This window comes from Muscardinus avellanarius (genome assembly GCF_963383645.1).
Source record: "Muscardinus avellanarius genome assembly, chromosome: 15".
Taxonomy (NCBI): Eukaryota; Metazoa; Chordata; class Mammalia; order Rodentia; family Gliridae; genus Muscardinus; species Muscardinus avellanarius.
Genome location: NC_137801.1, coordinates 58,099,683 through 58,118,600, shown reverse-complemented (window position 1 = coordinate 58,118,600; position 18,918 = coordinate 58,099,683). Strand labels below are relative to the sequence as shown.

Here is an 18,918-nt window from a genome sequence, read left to right as displayed (position 1 = left end):
TTAAGTCTCAGAGTTGGGCATGGTGGCACACCCTTGTAATCCCAGCATTTCGGAGGCTGGGACAGGAGGATTGCAGTTTGTGGCCAGCCTTACCTACTTAGTGAGGCCCTTTGTAACTCAGTGAGACTCTGTTTCAAAATAAAGAATAAAAAATATTTTAGCAATATATTAGGGCTGTGGATGTAGCCCAGAAGCAGAATGCCTGTGTTCCATTATCAACATTGAAAAAAAAAAAGTCTCAGATGTGGGTGTAAAGTTCAGGGGTAGAGCACATGCTTAGCATGCACAAGGCCCTGGGTTCCATCCTTAGTACCAAACCAAACCAAACCAAACCAAGTGAAAATCTTTCATGCCAAAGCTCACTACTAATAAGTCTTAGAATCTAGATGTTGAAAAACTGATTGCATTTTACTTATTCTGAATGTAATTAATGAGGTAACATGGGGTATCACAAACCAAGGTCTGAAAGGTTTACTACTATAAGAGAATACTTCCTGAGTTGTTAAAAATTAAGCCAAAAAGTTGATTTGGAAACAACAGCAGCTATTTTCTGATATGCTATACATTCCTGTATTTTTTTTTTTTTTTGCAACATAGCAATATATTAGAAACTGTTTTTGGTGCAACATTTTGAAGTAAGAATAAAAAATCCTGAAAGGTCCACTGCAGATTTCTGGGTTGTCTGTAGAATATGATACAAGATTCTTTAACTCACCTCCAGATGCCTTTGACCTTTCTTTCAACTTTTCTGCAGCCATTTCAGCAGCGCCGGGAAGTTCTGACATCTTCACTCCAGATCGAGCTTCTGCTATTAGCTGACGAGCTCGCTCTCTCAGCTGCCGACGTCGCTCTTCATCTTGCTGCTAAGATATATTGAACAGTTGCCAACTCAGTAATTGACAGAAATGCAATTTCATTTTCAATCTGATCATCATGATAGGAACTGGTTTACACATGGTGCTTGGCCCACATTATAAATAGGATGCTCTATATCAGTTGGATGTCATACCATTTTTAAAAGACATCCTAGAATCATATTTTTAAACATTTACAAATTATTGTATTTAAATATCCATTAAATACATATTACTAAGAAAATACCAGGAAATATTAATAAAAGAATTAGGCTTGTAGAAGAAAGTTGGGAATACTTGGGGCAGGATTTCAATATCTTACTTTTTAAAAGTAGAATTTTACTTGGGATTTGTTTGATTGAACCCAGAGGCGTTCTTCTTCTGAGCTATATCTCCAACCTTTTTAATTTTTTAAAATTTATTTATTTTCTTTTGGTACTGGGGATTGAACCCAGGGGCATTCTACCTCAGAGTTATACCTCAAACGGTTTTCATTTTTGTTTGGAAACAGAGCCTTACTGGGTTGCTCAGAGTCTTGCTACATTGCCGAGACTGTCCTTGAACTTGCAATCCTCCTGTGACAACCTCACAAGTACTAGGATTACAGGCGTGAGCCACCATATTATTTTTTTATTTGTATTTTTTTGTATTTTTTTATTTGTATTTTCTAAAAAAAGTCATAGAGCACTGGCCAAAAGATATCTTGGATAGCAGAAAATGCTGCTACACTATGTCGGTCAAATATAGGAATGGTATCTTCCATGAGGTAAGAAAGACAACAGTAGATCCGTTCATAATTCTGATTTAAAGGTCACCAGCCAAGCAACCCAGCAGTAATGTGAAATTCTTTCTGGTTACTCCCATCCCTGCAGATGCACAGTGAGAAGAAAAAAAAAAAGCCTAATATGGTTTTGATTTAAAATAACTAAAACCTAGGGTGTATTCATTTCGAGTCACCCCTCCATGCCAGTCTGGTATGGAGCTGTATTTCTATTTTCTGTATTTCTATCTTTCTAATAAACTTCTTTAAATCTTCAAAAAAATAAATAAAATAACTAAAACCTACAGGTAATTATATAACTAAGAGAGTGGTACACTAAAAAGGGTTATTATGAATTGCAAATAATCGATATGGAATTGCTTTGTAAAATGATAAAACATATAAAATAAGGCATCATTATAACAAAACAAAAACTAAAATAATCTGGCTCCAATATATCTTTGTAGGGTTATCTTACCTTAATATCACATAACTTCCATAAGACCTCACATCTATTCATACAAAGTTGCGTGTACCATGGAGCTTCGTCTACCTGTGGTCTTGAACATGTCATTTCTTCTTCCTGGATTGTGCTTCTCTCATATGAGTTAACTCCTATTCATTAGAGATGGAACCTAGGGGCATTCTACCTCAGAGCTACACCTCATCCCCGTTTTATTCTTTTTTATTTTGAAACAGGGTATTACTAGGTTGCAGAGGGCGCACAAAGTGGCTGAGGCTGGCAACAAACATGCAATCCTCCTGTCTCAGACTCCCAAGGACTGGGATTACCAGTATGTACCGCCATGTCTGACTTACTTTTTATTTTGAAAGAGGTTCTCACTAAGGTGCTGAAGGTCTCACCAAATTGCTGAGGCTGGCTTCTCACCTGCAATCCTCCTGACTCAGACTTCCAAGTACTAGGATTAGAGGTGCATGCCACTGTACCTGCTGCCCAAAATCTAGGGAAATGACCAAACAGAGGTTTATTTGAAAAAGATTAAGCTGGGAACAATGCTTATGCATAGATGCACAGAGAGCTTCAAAAGAGACTACTTAGAAGGCTTGGACAGGAGTCGAAGGAAGCTATAATGAGATCAAAGAAGAGGAAGTGGCAATGGGAATAAAAAGAAGTATAAGAAACATAGTACAGCTAGAATTGGTGTAAGTACCAGTTCTTGGTAACAGATTAGAAGTGGAGAAGGAAAAAAGATGACTCAGAAATTTTAAGGGTGGGCAACTAGTAGAACTAAGGCACTAATAATAGAAATCGAAAAACTAAAAGGAACTATGTATGACGGGAAGTTTGGGATAAGACAGACTGGGTTTGAAGAGCTGGCAGAACATCTGAGTAAAGATGCTAGAAGGTAGCTGGGAAGAGAAATTGATGTGAGGATGTGAAGTTAGAGTAGGACCATAGAGCTAACAGATGAAGCTACAAGAATCCATGGAAGCACCTGAAGAGGTGCCACGGAGACCAAGGAGGGGCCCTGACGCAAGCAGGGGACACACCTGCGTTGAGGCAGGACAAAAAGGATGGAAAAAGGGAAGAGGCAGAACACTGATATATCATGAGAACAAAAGCAGAAGAGGCTTTCAAGACAAAGAAGGTAATCGATGGCAGCAAATGTTAGAATTAATGAATCTGAAAATTCTAAGAGAGCAATCAGATAGCAGATCTTGTGAACAGTATCATTAGAGAAAGAGGGAAAACCCAGATGGATGAAACTTAAATTTAGGTAATTGTTTTATAAATTCTGAGATAGATAAAAGTAAAAAAGCTGTCAAAATTAATGAGGGTAGATTAATGAGATGTCAATGGACCTAGGGACATGCTCTAAAGTTCTCAGTGGACAAACTGGATTATTTCAGTATTAAAATGAACAATGACCAAAATGAATCAATGAAGTCACACATTCAAACAATGAAAAGTTGAGTCCAATATGATATTAAAAAAGAAGATATAAACATTCATTTTTATTACTTGAGGCAGCTTTTGAAACAACTCCAAAAACATATCGCTTTAAAAAAATCAACTATCCTGTCTTTCCAGTGGGAACTGAGTTTTAGGGTAACTAAACAGTCTCAATGAGAGAAAGCTCTACTTTATAAAAATGCCAGCTAAAAAATGCCCCCAAAAGTTGATGGAGAATTAGATACTGACATTATGCCATTGCAGATTATACAGTCCAAAGATGTCCCAATAGTACCTCTCAACTCACATGCTCTTCTATAGAGTAATCTTGCCACTCCTTCAATAAAAGGCAAAGTTTAATTCATCTGGGCTAGCTTTAATTACTTGTGTGTAATTAATAGAATGTGGAAGCAGTGTAGGAAATTCCAAGGCTCGGTCAGAAAAGGCCATACCACTTCTAGCTAGTTCTCTTGAAATCCTTGCATTTCTGGGAGCCCAGCTCTCATGCTGTGAGAAACCCAAGATACAGGTGCTCTAATCAACAGTCTGAGCCAAGTTCTGCTTTTGGTCATCCTGGCCCAGATGCTAGACAGGTGAATGAAGAAGCCTTCAGGGTTGGAGATGTAGCTCGGTTGTAGAGTGCTTGCCCAGCATGCTTGAGGCCCTAGGTTCAGTCCCCAGCACATTCACACACACACACACACACACACACACACACCTGTGGCTCTTTTACCTCTGAGTTACATCCTCAGCACTATTTTATCTTTTATTTTGAAATAGGGTCTCACTAAGTTGTGGAGGGCCTCACTAAATTGCTGAGGCTGACCTTGAACCTGCAACCCTCCTGTCTACGCTTTCCAAGTACTGGGATTACAATGGTGTGCCACCATGCCCAGCTAGACTCTAGCTATTTTAAAACACCTTCAGTTGTTCAAATCTTCTCAGCTGAGATTTACCTCAAAGTTGAATAGACAAAGCATACTCAACTGTACCCCACCTAAAGTCCTGGCCAACAGAATATATAAGTATACCAATAGCACATTTTTTACAAAAATAAGTTTGGCATGGTCTGTGACACAGCGATGGTAAGTGAAGAATATACTCAAATAACACCACAAAGATTAATTTTAGTTCAAAGGGGAAAACCCAATTTGTAAATGGAGGAATCAGAACTAGATTAGAGACCATTAATATAGAGGTTGTTCTTAGCATCATTAATGTTGGATCCACTACACATTATTTTTTTTATGTCAAACACATACACAGCACACTACCTATAATATTCTACCCAAAATATTTAAAGTGAATTCACTAAGCTTGTAGAATTTCTAGTTTATCGCAAACACAAGGGATAGAAAAACATGATAAATGAGAAGCAACCAAGTCCCAAAGGTAAGTATTCAGGACAGATGTGTTTTTTTTGTTGTTGTTGTTTTTGTTTTTTTTGTTTTGGTGGTCCTGGGGTTCATGGAAGCCCTTCTACTCCAAGGCTACACTCCCAGACCTATTTTATACCTTTTTATTTGGAAACAGGGTCTCTTAAGGCAGCACAGCTGGCTTCGAACCTGCACGATCCTCCTGTCTCCGCCTCCCAAGCATGGGGATTACAAGCGTGTGCCACCATGCCCGGCAGTTACTTTAACATACAAGTTAGCCGGGCGTGGTGGCGCACGCTTGTAATCTCCGTGCTTGGGAGGCGGAGACAGGAGGATCCTGCAGGTTCGAAGCCAGCCTCACTGGCTTAAGAGACCCTGTTTCCAAATAAAAATATAAAATAGGTCTGGGAGTGTAGCCTGGAGGTAGAAGGGCTTCCATGAACCCCAGGACCACCAAAAAAAACCCCAAAACCCCAAAACCCACAAAAAAACAAAAACAAACCAAAATACAAGTTAGAGAAGCAAACATACAACAAACAACTCACCATCCACCACCACTACCAAAACAGACTTAACCACATGCAATATATAGTGCTAAGTTAAGATATTGGTTTATATAAATCAGCTATAAAGGATATTGTTAAGTCATTTAAAGAAATCTCAATATGACCACAGTATTAATAGAGAATATAATAGAAAAATCAAGTTTACACAGTAATAACCTCATTTTGTCATACTGGCAAAATAAATACACATATATTCATAGAAACAGAGTTGAAGAGTATGCACAAAGTTATCATGGTAGATAGGCATTCTACCTCTGAGCTACACCCTCAGCCCTATATTTTATTCTTTATTTTGAAACAGCATCTCACTGAGTTGCAAAGGGCCTCACTAAGTAGTAGCTGAGGCTGTTTGCAAACTGTAATCCTCCTGCCTCAGCCTCCCAAATGCTGGGATTACAAGCGTGCACCACCACACCTGGTTTATCATAGTAGAGATTTCTAAGTGTCAAAATGTTACATTTTTCTTATTTTTTGTTTTTATTTCCTAATTTTCTCAAATACAAATGTATACTCTCACAATAATAGTTATCTTAAAAGTATCGGGAGAAAAGTTGGGCATGTGACCCATATTTGTAATCCTCATACTTAGAAGGCTGAAATCGAAGGATTCCTGGTTCATGGCCAGTGTGCCATAATTTAGCAAGATCCTGTTTCAAAATTAAAAAAAAAATAATAAAAAGGACTGGGGATGTTGCTCAGTGTTAGAACCCCTGATTTCAACCCCTATTAACACACACACACACACACACACACACACACACACACACACACACATATTTTGGGAGAAGAAAGGAAATAAGATGGTAGGTATCCTGGGTGTGGTAGGACAAAAGAGAGGTCTAACATTGAAAGGAATCTTTCTTAGTAGTTGGAAATATAGGACTACTTATAGGCAGAAGAGCAGTTTGCAGTGGGCAGGGTGAGACTAAAGATGAAAAAATAATAGAGAAAAATCCTTAGGCTGGCCAGGCATGGTGCTATATGCCCACAATTCCAGTACTTTGGAGGCCAAGATGGAAGTGTTGCAGGTTTGAGGCCAGCCATGGCAACTTAGAACCTATTCCAAAAATCTAAAGAAAAGCAGCAGGGATGGGAGGACTTGAAGTGTACCTCAGAGGTAGAGTACCCCTGGGTTCAAACCTCAGTACAAAAACAAAATACAAAAAACCTTGGGGATGTAGCTAAGTGGTAGAGGTCTTGCCTAGTTGTTTGCAAGGCCCTGGATTCAATTCCCAACACTAAAAATATATATATAAAAATAAAAAAAATCAATATTTCTGAGCTTGGAAAGTATACCAGGAGTCGAAGGGGATATTGATGATTTTAGTGATGGCTGCTATTTCCTGAGATTTATATAAGCGCTTCATATACATGGTCTCATTTAATTCTCACAACCCTATTTTACCACTGAAAATATTTAGGTTTCACATCCTAAGGTTACACAGCTAGAACTGATGTCACATCCAGGAGTTTAGCCCATGTCTGTTTGACTTCTCAGCCCTTGCTCTTAACCACCAAACTATTTGATCCCCAAAGCATCAAATTACAGACCCAACTGAGGAAAATTGAGCTTTTACTAAACTTTCATCTTTCAAACTTAAGAAAAGTTAAGAGCACTAATAAAAACCATTATTTAATATGCCCCAGGCAACTAGATTAAGTGAATTTCACTGCATGAATAGTAACTTCCTACAGAAATGGAATTTGGTGATTCAAACTAAGATGAAGTAGCCCTAAAATAAATAAATGATCCTACCTTTCTGAATATGAAATGGGAACCTAATTTTTCTCTCCCTTGCCCCTCTCCCCACAATATTCCCATCTGCAAATGTTTCTGAGAGCTTATGAAGAGTGTAATTGGAAGCAGGCAATCATTAATAAAACCAACTCTAAATACTAATTAGGACACTTTATCAATTTCCATGTAAATTGTTTGTTTGTACTTATTTACCCATCATTGTTCTCCATACAATAGAAAAAATGCAAATGAAAAAATCAGAATGCAGCCCTAATGGGACTTTCTGTTTATAACCATTAGCCCAGAGGTGTGCTGTAATTCAATTCTCAAGTAGCAAGATTTAGCCTCATTAACAGATTGCAAGGGCAGGTTACAACTCATAAAACCCTACAGTAAACAAAGTTTATGGACACAGCACAAAATCTTGAGCCTGATTGACAGAATTCTAGTTCCCTATCAGATTGCCTTAATTTACTTTTCTACTAATGTCCTCACACCACTGAGACAATCTTGCTTGGGCCTAGAGCTCTCCAGTGGGATGGCATATCTGCATTATTTGTTTTCTCACCCTTTAACTTCCCTTAAGACAAAGAACCAACCACAAAAATAAAAGTTAATTGTTAAAGACATGAAGGAAAAGCTTGTGATTATGGGAATTGATTCATGCAATCAATTTTAGTTTGACTGAAAATAACTACTTTCTGGTTTATTAGATTATAGATTCATCCTAAGTAAAACTATTTCATTTTAATTTTTAAAAGCAGGTTCCATTAAAAGTCATTTTGTGCAGTAATATTTAAAAAATATATAGCTTTCCTTTTACACTAAATTAGCTGTATGATTCATGTCCACATATAACATGGCCAGAGAATGGGGCAAGATTGTTTTAGTATAGCCTTCAGCACAAAAAAATGTAGGTAATATTTCTGACAGTGATGGTTTGCCTAAACCTAAGTACAGAAACGTGTTTTTGCTATCTGCTTTGACCATTCTACATTCAAAAGAAGACAAAAACTCATTGTCATAAATAAATCATCTATTTACTAGAACTGTGAGAAAAAGAGGGAATCTATTCACTGGGGTACAGAAGGAACGCAACTTTGAAGGCTGCAGCCATTAAAAGGAAAAGTTTTCTCACTCAGAAAATTCAACACATAGGAAATGGCTGCAGCCTTTAAAAGGAAAAATTTTCTCACTCAGAAAATTCAACATAGGAAAGCTTTGTATCTTTCATTTGCATGCCTAGACTAAATAAACTTAAACTGAAGTTGTTTGACTTCCTATTTCTAAGAATGGCGCTAATGACATTTACGTTTTTCTTTATGTATTATTTAGAGTTAGATTGAGTTATATAGAATAATCTACCTTTTCTCAGATGGAAATATTATTTGGAGGACTTAATGGAAGCTGTATTTTTTGGAGAGTTGCTCCCTATAACTATTGTTTTCTACAAGTTATAACAAATTTTTGAGTAAATAATTGTCCGGTGTAATTAGAGCACACAGTTCTCTGTGTTTTTTACTCATGTATGTGTGCTGTCTCATTTATTCCTCATGACTCTGAGATAGCTACCAACAACCCTGAATTAATAGAAACTGAATCTCACTTAACTACAGTGCCCAAGGTCAGACATACGTCTTATAAACGGCATAGTAAGAAATAGAGTCTGCCTGATTTCAAAGCACTGGCCTTTTCCACTATATAACATATTCGGAGCATATTTTGAAGCCCTGCTGTTATACCAGTTTTTAGAAACATCAGTTCTTTACGTATATGTTGGCTGTGAAGAATGAATTTGTTTACATTCATTTAAAACTCAGACTCTCAACCTTAAATTAAGTCTTTTTGAAAAGTCATGACTGTGGCACATTTGGACTTTGCTTTTTATCTTTGCTAACACCTACTGTATAAGGCAAAAGTCTTGCTAGGTGCAAAAAGAGCCCATATTGAAATATATCAGATTCAAAATATTCAAACACGTAAGATGGATCAGAACTAACCACTTTGGACATAAACTGGAAAAATATTAGCCCTTTCACAGCATGTCTTCAAGTTACTATTTTCCTTATCGTTTTGAAATGGTCTACAATCTGCTAGAGATAGATGCACTGGTAAAACATGACAATTTAAGGACAAACTCTTCAAGAATAAGTAATGTAATTCCTTGTTTCCTTTCCATAAAAATGTATTGGTATGCAATTTTTATATTTCACACTTCACCGAGATCTAGGCAAGCTTTCTTCCACTGCTTCAATGGTGCTACTTTTAATTTTATCCTCCTTAGTCGTAGTAATTAAAGTGATCAGCAGTGGCATCCCAGCGGCTTTGACACCGCTACAACCCCCTAGCAGACTTTTGCTTTTAAGGGGAAGGGGAAGAAAAAGACTGGAGTTTCGTTTCACAGAGAACAAGAAAATCAAGCTTCTCCAATCCTCAACTTTATTCAATTGTTCTTTCAGCAGCCTTTGGATCTTAAGAATCAAATAAAAATGGCTGCTATGGGGGGGGTCCTTTTTATTCTTGCCGCAAATGTCATCGACTGACATTACTTTAGCCAAAAAATGATGCCATGGATTTGTGAAGGTGAATTAGAACATGAGAAACTGTCAGTATAGCTGCTGAGATCATTACCCACCCAAGGGCGTCTTTCCTAATATTAGATATTTTTATTTGGTCAGTTGAAAACTTTAGATCGAGAAATATTTCTATTTAAGAAACACACGTCTCTACATGTTTTCACAAAATAGGCTTTAACAAAACTTTATATCAGATAATGCAGTTTTACATCCTTACTCTTCGTAAAACTGTGCTTAGAACAGAACAAAGCACTATGTTTCCATCAACAAACCTCAAATTCCCTAATCTTTACCTCCCTCAATCAAACAGTATACTATGCTTGCTTGTTTTCTTCAGTATTTCATACAGTGTTAATTAGACTTTAATTAACTGGCTAAAATTAGCCTATTAAAATATTTAAAAAGTTTCTGTTTAGTGCTGCTAGTATTTCATAGCTATTCTGTTCTCAAAGATAGTTGTCGAAATCCTTCCATTTTGTAGTAAAATAAGAAGAAGAACTTGACTATCACCCTTTCATTATTAGACAGGAAGCAAGGCTGTTATTAGGCATTTGGAATGGACAAAGGATAGAGAGGCAAAAAGAGGGAGACAGACAGACAGACACGCAGACAGAGAAAGAAATTCGGTCCTTGTCTAGGGGAAAGGGTTATCAAAGTGCACCTATTCATTTGCTAGAAAATACAATAAAATAAAAAGTGAAATAAATCTTTAAAGGTTTAGGTACACTAGTAGATATTCTACTGCCAACTTGATCAGCTCTTCACTTGAATAAACAGGATTTAGTATGAAACATTAAAACTATTTAGCAGATCTTTTCAACCCATTTCAAACTTTTCTTATGCTGGTTTGTAATATAAGCAGACATGCTTATAAATGGCCACACCTGCTCATTTCTCTGGGGATGGCCTGATCTCTGCTTCTCTAACAAAGAAAGAAAGGGAAAAAAAAATCAGCCTTTCTTGTTGCAAAACAGAGTGGAAAGTCAAAATCTTTCTCAAGTTTGCTCCATCTGGTCAGATTAAATCTTTGATCAACCCTGGGGATTACATTTATTTTTATAATAACTACTAAATTTGGGGTTTGTTTAAAGCACACAGGCAAAGTAGTAAACAATATGAATTCAAGTTTTAAACCTAGTTCTTAATATGTGAGTAAAAAACTAAAATGGACTAATTTATAAAAACAGACATGCATTTTAAGAATTTAGATTCCATTAGTATTCAATTCATAAAACTGAATATATCAGACTATAGGGTTTTTATATATATCCTTGTTTCAAGATACAAAAATATTACTTTTAATTGTAGCATTTGTTTTGTATTGTGCTATACTAATAAAATATTAGTATAAGAGTATGATTAAATTAGTGAACCTTTCCTTTAAGTGCCTGGAAGCAATCTAGTGCAGAAAGTTTATATTCTAAATCAGTAATCAGTTTCTTTTATTCACTTAACTACAGAATTCCTAGTAGCTAGTGTACTTCTCTAAAAATAATTATTTTAGGATTAGAAAAGCAATTATTTTGTGTTTTTTGAAAACTTCAAATTGCATTAGCAGAACTAATAGTTGGGGTCGCCAAAAAGAGGACTCTTTGATAATTTAATTCCTCTTTTCTTTGTGAAACTGATAACTTCTTAGTTTAAAAAAATTATAAGAAAAAAGGAGAATGGCTGACTAAGTAAGTATCACCTTGTGTTACATCCAAGGCCTCTTGCTGGTTGTCTGGCTGCTCTTTTGTAGGCAAAAAGGAGCTGAACGCTCTCTGGCTCCTTAGATCTGGCCCAACAAATGCACTGCCAGTCATGCACATGGATCTAGCTTAAAACCCAGTGTGAGCCTAAAAGAAGCCAGTCAGACTGGCACCTACTCATGCAGAAGGAGATAGATTTGTCATGACAGGCTGATTATTCAATGTAAAGAAACAGTTTAGCTTTTCTAATCTGGTACAAATACATCTTTCTCAGCAAAAAAGTAAAAGGTCTAACAGTTCAAGTATTTAAAGTAAAGAAACCAACAAAAAAATGTAACGTCAAAGTAAACCACAGGTATTTGTGCTAAAGTATTCTGCAAAACTGTCCTGTAGCTCCATTCAGATAAGTAAGACTTAACCCTCCAGAAGTGCATCATCCATGTGTCACATCAAAAGAATATATTACAATTTAACATATTTAACTAGAAAAACTTGCAAGAATCCAAATGCACCTGCCTGCCCTCTCTCCTTTGTACGTGTATATTATTTATGAATATGTGTGTGCATATCTGTGTATACACAATCTTCTATTTCATTTCCTATTCAGATACTGAAATTATATACTATATTGGCATAAATAATTCTGCAAGGTATTCCTTGATAAACCCACCAATAAAGTATCCTTTATAATGCATTTAATACAACAACTGCCTTTGTCCTAAAAATGTTAGTGACCTTTCTTCTTAGTAACTTCTATTGTTACTTATAAACTATTAGGAACAACTGCATTGTATTACACAATGAAAAAATTCCAGAACAAAAACAAAATTGTTGACAGTTTATATCAATTTGACAACAGCAATGCCTGTGGACTGGGTAGAACCTTAATGTTGAAAAAGAGCACATTGTACCCATTATGATCAGTACTTTTGCCCAAAATATGACACTTACTATGTCTCTTCAAAGCTTTGCCATAAAGATTGCCTCAAAACTGCTTATTCATTTTTAGGAGCTAGTTCCTAAATGTTTCACTTAAGGGCTTTTCTCCTGTATAAACTTGACATTTGAAATAAAAAAAAAGCAACATTATAAAGCAAGAATTTTTGGCAAACCTACCAAAAATAAATGCAATATAGGAAGGAGTATGTTCCTTAGCTTACAAGAGTAGAGATTCAGGAAAGTTGTCTTCTTAGTTAACTATGTTTTGGAATTCTTCCTCTCCCACAAAGATACCTATACATTTTCTCTGTATTATTTTATATCTGTGAAACAATACAAAGAAGCACGTTCCCAAGAAGCACTTGAAAGTTTTTCCTCTTCTCAATTTTACTAGAAAAATCCCATAACATAGAAGTGATCAAAATGTAAAGGACAAGTGAAAACCATATGCTTTTCCAAGTCCTTTTTTTTTTTTAAAATGTCCTGCAAACTGTTGGCAGCTTGTTTTTAATGGAAAATACCAATCGTCTAGGATCTATACCTAGCCTTTTGCCAATAATGAGAAAACTTCACCTTCTGTCCCTAGCAATTCTTAGGAAATCTTTTGCTGTTATTCCTACAAATCCAATTACAGATTGTTGAGTAGCTAGTGGAGTAAGCTTATTGAGAAGTGTCACATCACTAAGTCGTGCGTATGTGTTTCAGTTTGTAATGTGGTCTGAGCCGCTGTAGAGGTGTCAACTTAAAATGCAAGTAAGTAGCAGAACAGGGCTAATCCCAGCCACTACTCCCCTGCAGCCAAATTGTAGCGCAATGAATGACAGTGGAAATGCAAAGATGCCACTGTGCTTATCACACACAGCCAGATGGCAGACCTGGATCAATGCACACATGCCACGATCAATGCATTTGATAAAGAATTAAGAAGAAAACTGTACATGTTATCAAAGAACTTGTACATGGCATAATTATGATTCTGCATGTGCTTACTGATGATATTGGAGACTCAGAGGCAGGTGATAATGAAACTGATAGGAAGAAATAGCTTAAAGGCTACAGCATATGGCCTCACCACTAAGAAATCTTGTCAAATAGTTCAGAAAGCTTTTCTAAACTGTTATTACAGGCTGCTCCTAGTGCAGGCCAGTGGTGATGTTTTAAATTTCTTTTAAAAATCTGAAATGTCAAAAAGTTAAGGAACATGCTATACTTTTTGGAATAGTTATTTAATTAGAAATGTTGGGAAATGATAGTTAACTACTAAAATGAAAAGAAAAAGACTCAAAAGTATTTTTAAAAGAATAATTTATCTTTATTAAACATTTTAATGAAAATAAGTGCCTTAATTTAATTTTTATGCTCAAAGTAGTAATTAAAAATTTCTTGATTTTCAAATAAAAATTTCAATGATAAAATAATACATAACTTTCTTAGTTACTTCTATTGCACATTGTCATGCCAGAGACCAATGTCCTAGGAAAAAGGTACAAATAATAAAGATGTATATTTAAAATGTATAAAAGGTATCACAAATACAAATTCTTAGGCTTCAGTTGATAGATGAGCTGTCTAATCAAACTCCTTGACATAACTTAAGTACTCTCATTAGTGCTAAGACCTTCAGGCTAAATAAGGCTAAATCCCTTAAAAACTGCTTCTGAAATAGGGGGAAAAATCTATTTTCTTTCTTCAAATTATATCAATTTGAAAGCTTGAAAAGAACCCCACCTCCAAATATAGTTTCAGAAAACTTCCTTTTAATCTAAGCATTTAAAATAAATACTCTGATGCAATGAGAATAGTTCAAGACAAAGTTTTCTCAATTATCAAATCAATCACACACACACACACACACACACACACACACACACACACCCTATGATAATCCTTTGTTCACCTGAAGAGTTCTGCTATATAGTTAGTACTGCAGTCTATGAATATCACTGATTTTAAACTTGTAACTTGTTGTTGGCTTATTTGTATTTTAAACTTTTAAATACTTAATTTTAAATTATAATCTAAGGTTCCTATTAAGAGCTAGTTGTAAAAAGAAATTGTTTTTTTTTCTCAGTTTAGAGGAAATAAAGTACAAGGGAAGAGAGTCAAGAAGGAAAAAAAGCTTAAAGTCAGAATATCAATTTGTACTCACAAATTATTTAGTATTAAATTCTAAAGACACATAGAGTGCATAAAGAACTGATGGCTTGATTAGCTCTTGTGGCGCAACTGAAGGAGCTGTCTCACAGATTCTTCCTTTGGAGAAACACTTTGATCTTTGCTCAAGCCAATTCATGAACATCAACTGACAGGGCTGCATGAAACACCCTGATGGTTAGGTCCAAACTCTAAGCAAACTATTTGGCTTCATTAAGAGCTTCCAGAAAAGGTGACCAAAACAGTCCTTCCAGAAGGACAACAGGCAAGTGACTCTCTAAATATAAACGTACATGAATGTATCACTGACAGCTAATACCCACAGAAGCAATCAGTCAAATAAGGAAATACTTTTATCTGTTTTGTGACAGAAAGGAAAACAGCATTTTAATTTCACTCACATTAGGGCATTGCAAGGTTCTCATAAACTATCAAAACTCTACAGGAATAATATCTAACAAGCAGAATGTATAGTTAAAAAATAAAAACAAAAATAGTTGCATGCATGTATTTATTAAATGGACATACAGAGGAAAATAATCTTGCTATTCATTTCAAAAATAAAGTGAATATTAAGAAATGAAATAAAAAGCCTTTGCTTTATTATAGTTAATTTTTAAAATGCAGTTTAACTCCCTTTTGTGAAAGGGACTGTTTCAAAGGGATCATTTTTGCATCCACCATGTCAAAGAAGGTCAGAAACACTCAAGTATAAAGTCACTGCACTGCTGTGGCACAAATAGTTTCTGCGGCTAAAATCAAACAAAGACCAATTAAACTAATCATAACGTTCCAGTGAACACAAGGAAGCTCACCTGGTATTTCTGGACTTCTTTCGTGAATTTTCAAATCTACTCACTTCTTGGTATTATAATTACCTTGACCAAAATACTGTGAAATTACTGCTCTGATCTACTAATGGCTGCAAAAATCAAGTCGTTGTGGTTTCATGCCAAGGGGCCATAGCAAGGTGGCGCAATGATTTCTGACACAGAAGACAACTTCTAAAAACTCAAAAGGGAAAATTAACGGGATGTGGTTTACATTGCCAAAGACTGTTCATTAATTACCAATTTAATCACTGCTGGAGGCATGACATTACAAAAATCTGGCTGAAAGTTCTAATAGATTATGAAGACCACCTAAGAAGAGTGACCAAGAAACGTACAAAACAATTAATACTGTTTCACTGCTATCAAAGACATTCAGATTATTTTACATCAAGTAAAGTGAAGGAATTAGTAGCTTCACAGTGCCACCACTAGGAACTGTAAATACAATAGCACACAATTAGTAATGCACATGTGACTTCATTCAAGGCATATATCCTTGGGAAAGTCAGAACATGATAAGGAGAACAAAAGAAACATTAAAAATGAAATGAATGAAGATTTAAACTCTACTCTTGTGCATGCTGAGCAACAACAGAATAAGCAATATAAAATACAGCTTTAGTAATGGTGATATCATCCTGGGATGTTCAACATTACACTGGACAGCCATATGGAAAATGTCCACAGCCATTAACAGTGGCATCAAAGGAGAGCTCCTGATGCTGAGACAACCAGCCCTGGCTTCACACATTCAAGGCAATCTCAAATACGTAAGACTTGAGGTTAGAGGCTTATGACCACAAAATAGAAAAGATGTGTGAGCCCTTTCCCCACCCACCACCACAAACAATGCTGGTGTTTGTGTGACTTGAAGGGATGCTAGCAAGCTAACAATGTGTTTTCTAAGAAGTCTAGAAACCACTGTTAGGATAGCACTCTTCAACTTAAATTTAGACATGAAAGATGAACTATTATTTAAAGCACATATACAGAGGTATTGATGCAGAACACAGATGTACACTGGCAATCTTCTATAAAATGTACTACAAAAAGATCAGATGTACATTTTAAAGTGTCTTACTAGTCTGAAATGAATTATGTAATTAAATCCTTTGATGACTATATTGAAGAAGAAAAAAATATATTTTCATTTCAGTGCCCAGTACACAGATATTCTAGTTCATATGGAGAATAAAAATCCCCAAATAAGATAAAATATTCACTATGTTAAAGTTAGAGATTTTATTTTATAACTGATTTTCTTTTTTATAAAATTACCAATGCATAGTTCTTCATAATAATAGAACTGATAATATGTATAATTACAATGAATAAAAACTTTAGCCTGAACTTAAGTTTTGATTTCTAAAGGCTATTTAAATATAATAATAGCCGGGTGTGGTGGTGCCCGCTTGTAATCCCCACGCTTGGGAGGCGGAGACAGGAGGATCGTGCAGGTTCGAAGCCAGCCGCGCTGGCTTAAGAGACCCTGTTTCCAAATAAAACACCTATAAAATAGGTCTGGGAGTGTAGCCCGGAGGTAGACGGGCTTCCAGGAACCCCAGTACCACCAAAAATAAATAAATAAATAAATAAATAAATAAATAAATAAATAAATAAATAAATAAAATAATATTCATAAACATATAAGTATAATCTTATGCATATTTTATAACGATTTATACTTATCATATATGAAAACCATAGGAAAAAAGTTACTATTTGCCAGGAATCACAAAAATGATATTTATTGAGTTTATCTGTTGTTTTGTTTTCTAGACAATTGAATAGTAACTGCTTTTATTGTCTGGAAAAGATCTAGTGATCTTATCTAAATCTGCTACAATTATCAGCATGACAGACTAATCCCATTCATTCATTCATTCATTCATTCATTCATTTATCTATTGGTAGTGGGGATTGAAGCCAAGAAGCATTTACATCCAAACTAAACATGCAGTCTTTTTAATTTTTATTTTGAAACAGGGCCTTGCTGAGTGCTGAGTGTCTCTTTAAACCGCTGAGGCTGGTCTCGAACCTTTGACCCTCTTGATACAGCTTCCTAATACTGGGATTATAGGTGGGCACCACCATGCACAACGACCAATCCCATCTAAATCGGTATTTTCCAATCAACATAAAAAGTACAAGGTTGATGTTCCACTCTTTGAGGCAACAAAATACCTGTTAAAGATTTAAACTGAAGCTAGGCATGCCTTTAATTCCAGTACCTGGGAGCCTAAAACAGAAAGATGGCAAGTTTGAGGCAAGCCTTGGCAATTTAGGGAGACTCTATCTCAAAATAAAATATAAAAAGGGCTGCGTTGTAGCTCAGTGGTAGGGTATTACTGGTTTCAATCCCCAGTAAAATACACACACACACACACACACACACACACACACACACACACACACATACACACGCACACACGCGCTGCACGCACAAAGATTGAATTTACAAAAGAACAGCTTGCATTCTCTTACTTCTTGCTGAATAAGATATTTGGATTCACTTCCAAAGGCTAAAGGAAAAACCAAAAATAAAGCCAGTTAGTTAACCAAGGACTGACCAACTAAAATCCTTTCCCATACATACAGTTTTCTTTAGAAAATTAAAATATTCTTACAAACTTTTTTTGTTGGTATTGGGGATGGAACCCAGAGGCATTCTACCACTAAGCTACACTCCCAACCCTATTTTATTTTTTATTTTGAAACAGGGTCTCACTAAATTGCAAAAAGCCTCACTAAGGCCGGGCGTGGTGGCGCATGCTTGTAATCCCCGTGCTTGGGAGGCGGAGACAGGAAGATCATGCAGGTTCGAAGCCAGCCTCACTGGCTTAAGAGACCCTGTTTCCAAATAATATATAAAATAGGTCTGGGAGTGTAGCCCAGAGCTAGAAGGGTTCCATCCCCAGTACCACCAAAAACCAAACCAAACCAAACAAAAAACAAAACAAAAAAAACAACTCACTAAATTGCTACTGTTGGCTATGATCTTCCTGTCTTAGCCTCCCAAGTACTGGGATTATAAGTGTGTGCCACCACACCTGGCTTCTACAGAGTTTTGAAAATAAAATATTGCAAACCTTCTACGACCTGCTGTTAACTTGCAATTTGATCCTGCTACCTAGTAAGTGAGAACAGATTTCTATATCAATTAAGTAGAATTGAAGGGTCATTACACTGGCAAGTGAAACATCAGGAAAAAACTTCAAGTCTGTTTTATGAAGCATTGTCATTCTGTTTTGATATTTCTCTTAAAGAGGTTTCCAGATATCTTGCAACTATCTGTAAATCATACTATTTTTCTATATAGTTATTACTAGAAAAACAAAAACATTTATTTATGAGTTCACTGGCTACTGTGATTAAATTAATTAGACTCAAGATTCATCCTGTTTTCTCTTTAGACTTCTTCTGTGTGTGTATGTGTGTGTGGTACTGAGAGTTGAACCCAAAGGCACTCAACCATCAAGCTATACTCCCAACCCTATTTATTTTTTCATCTCACTA

The 18,918-nt window shown here is 35.9% G+C and overlaps 1 protein-coding gene across 10 annotated transcripts in view; it reads right to left on the bottom strand.

The window, feature by feature from the left end:
• EHBP1 (EH domain binding protein 1) overlaps positions 1-18,918 on the bottom strand; it is a gene marked incomplete at both ends in the record, with an annotated part of 344,370 nt that overhangs the window by 74,659 nt on the left and 250,793 nt on the right. For 8 of the 10 annotated variants that reach the window (XM_080711874.1, XM_080711877.1, XM_080711880.1 and 5 more), the window contains one exon: positions 716-863. In XM_080711874.1, the coding sequence (XP_080568000.1) occupies positions 716-863 (148 nt within the window). The remainder of the gene's footprint in view (positions 1-715; positions 864-18,918) is intronic. The other 2 variants (XM_080711876.1, XM_080711882.1) reach the window with 1 other exon arrangement.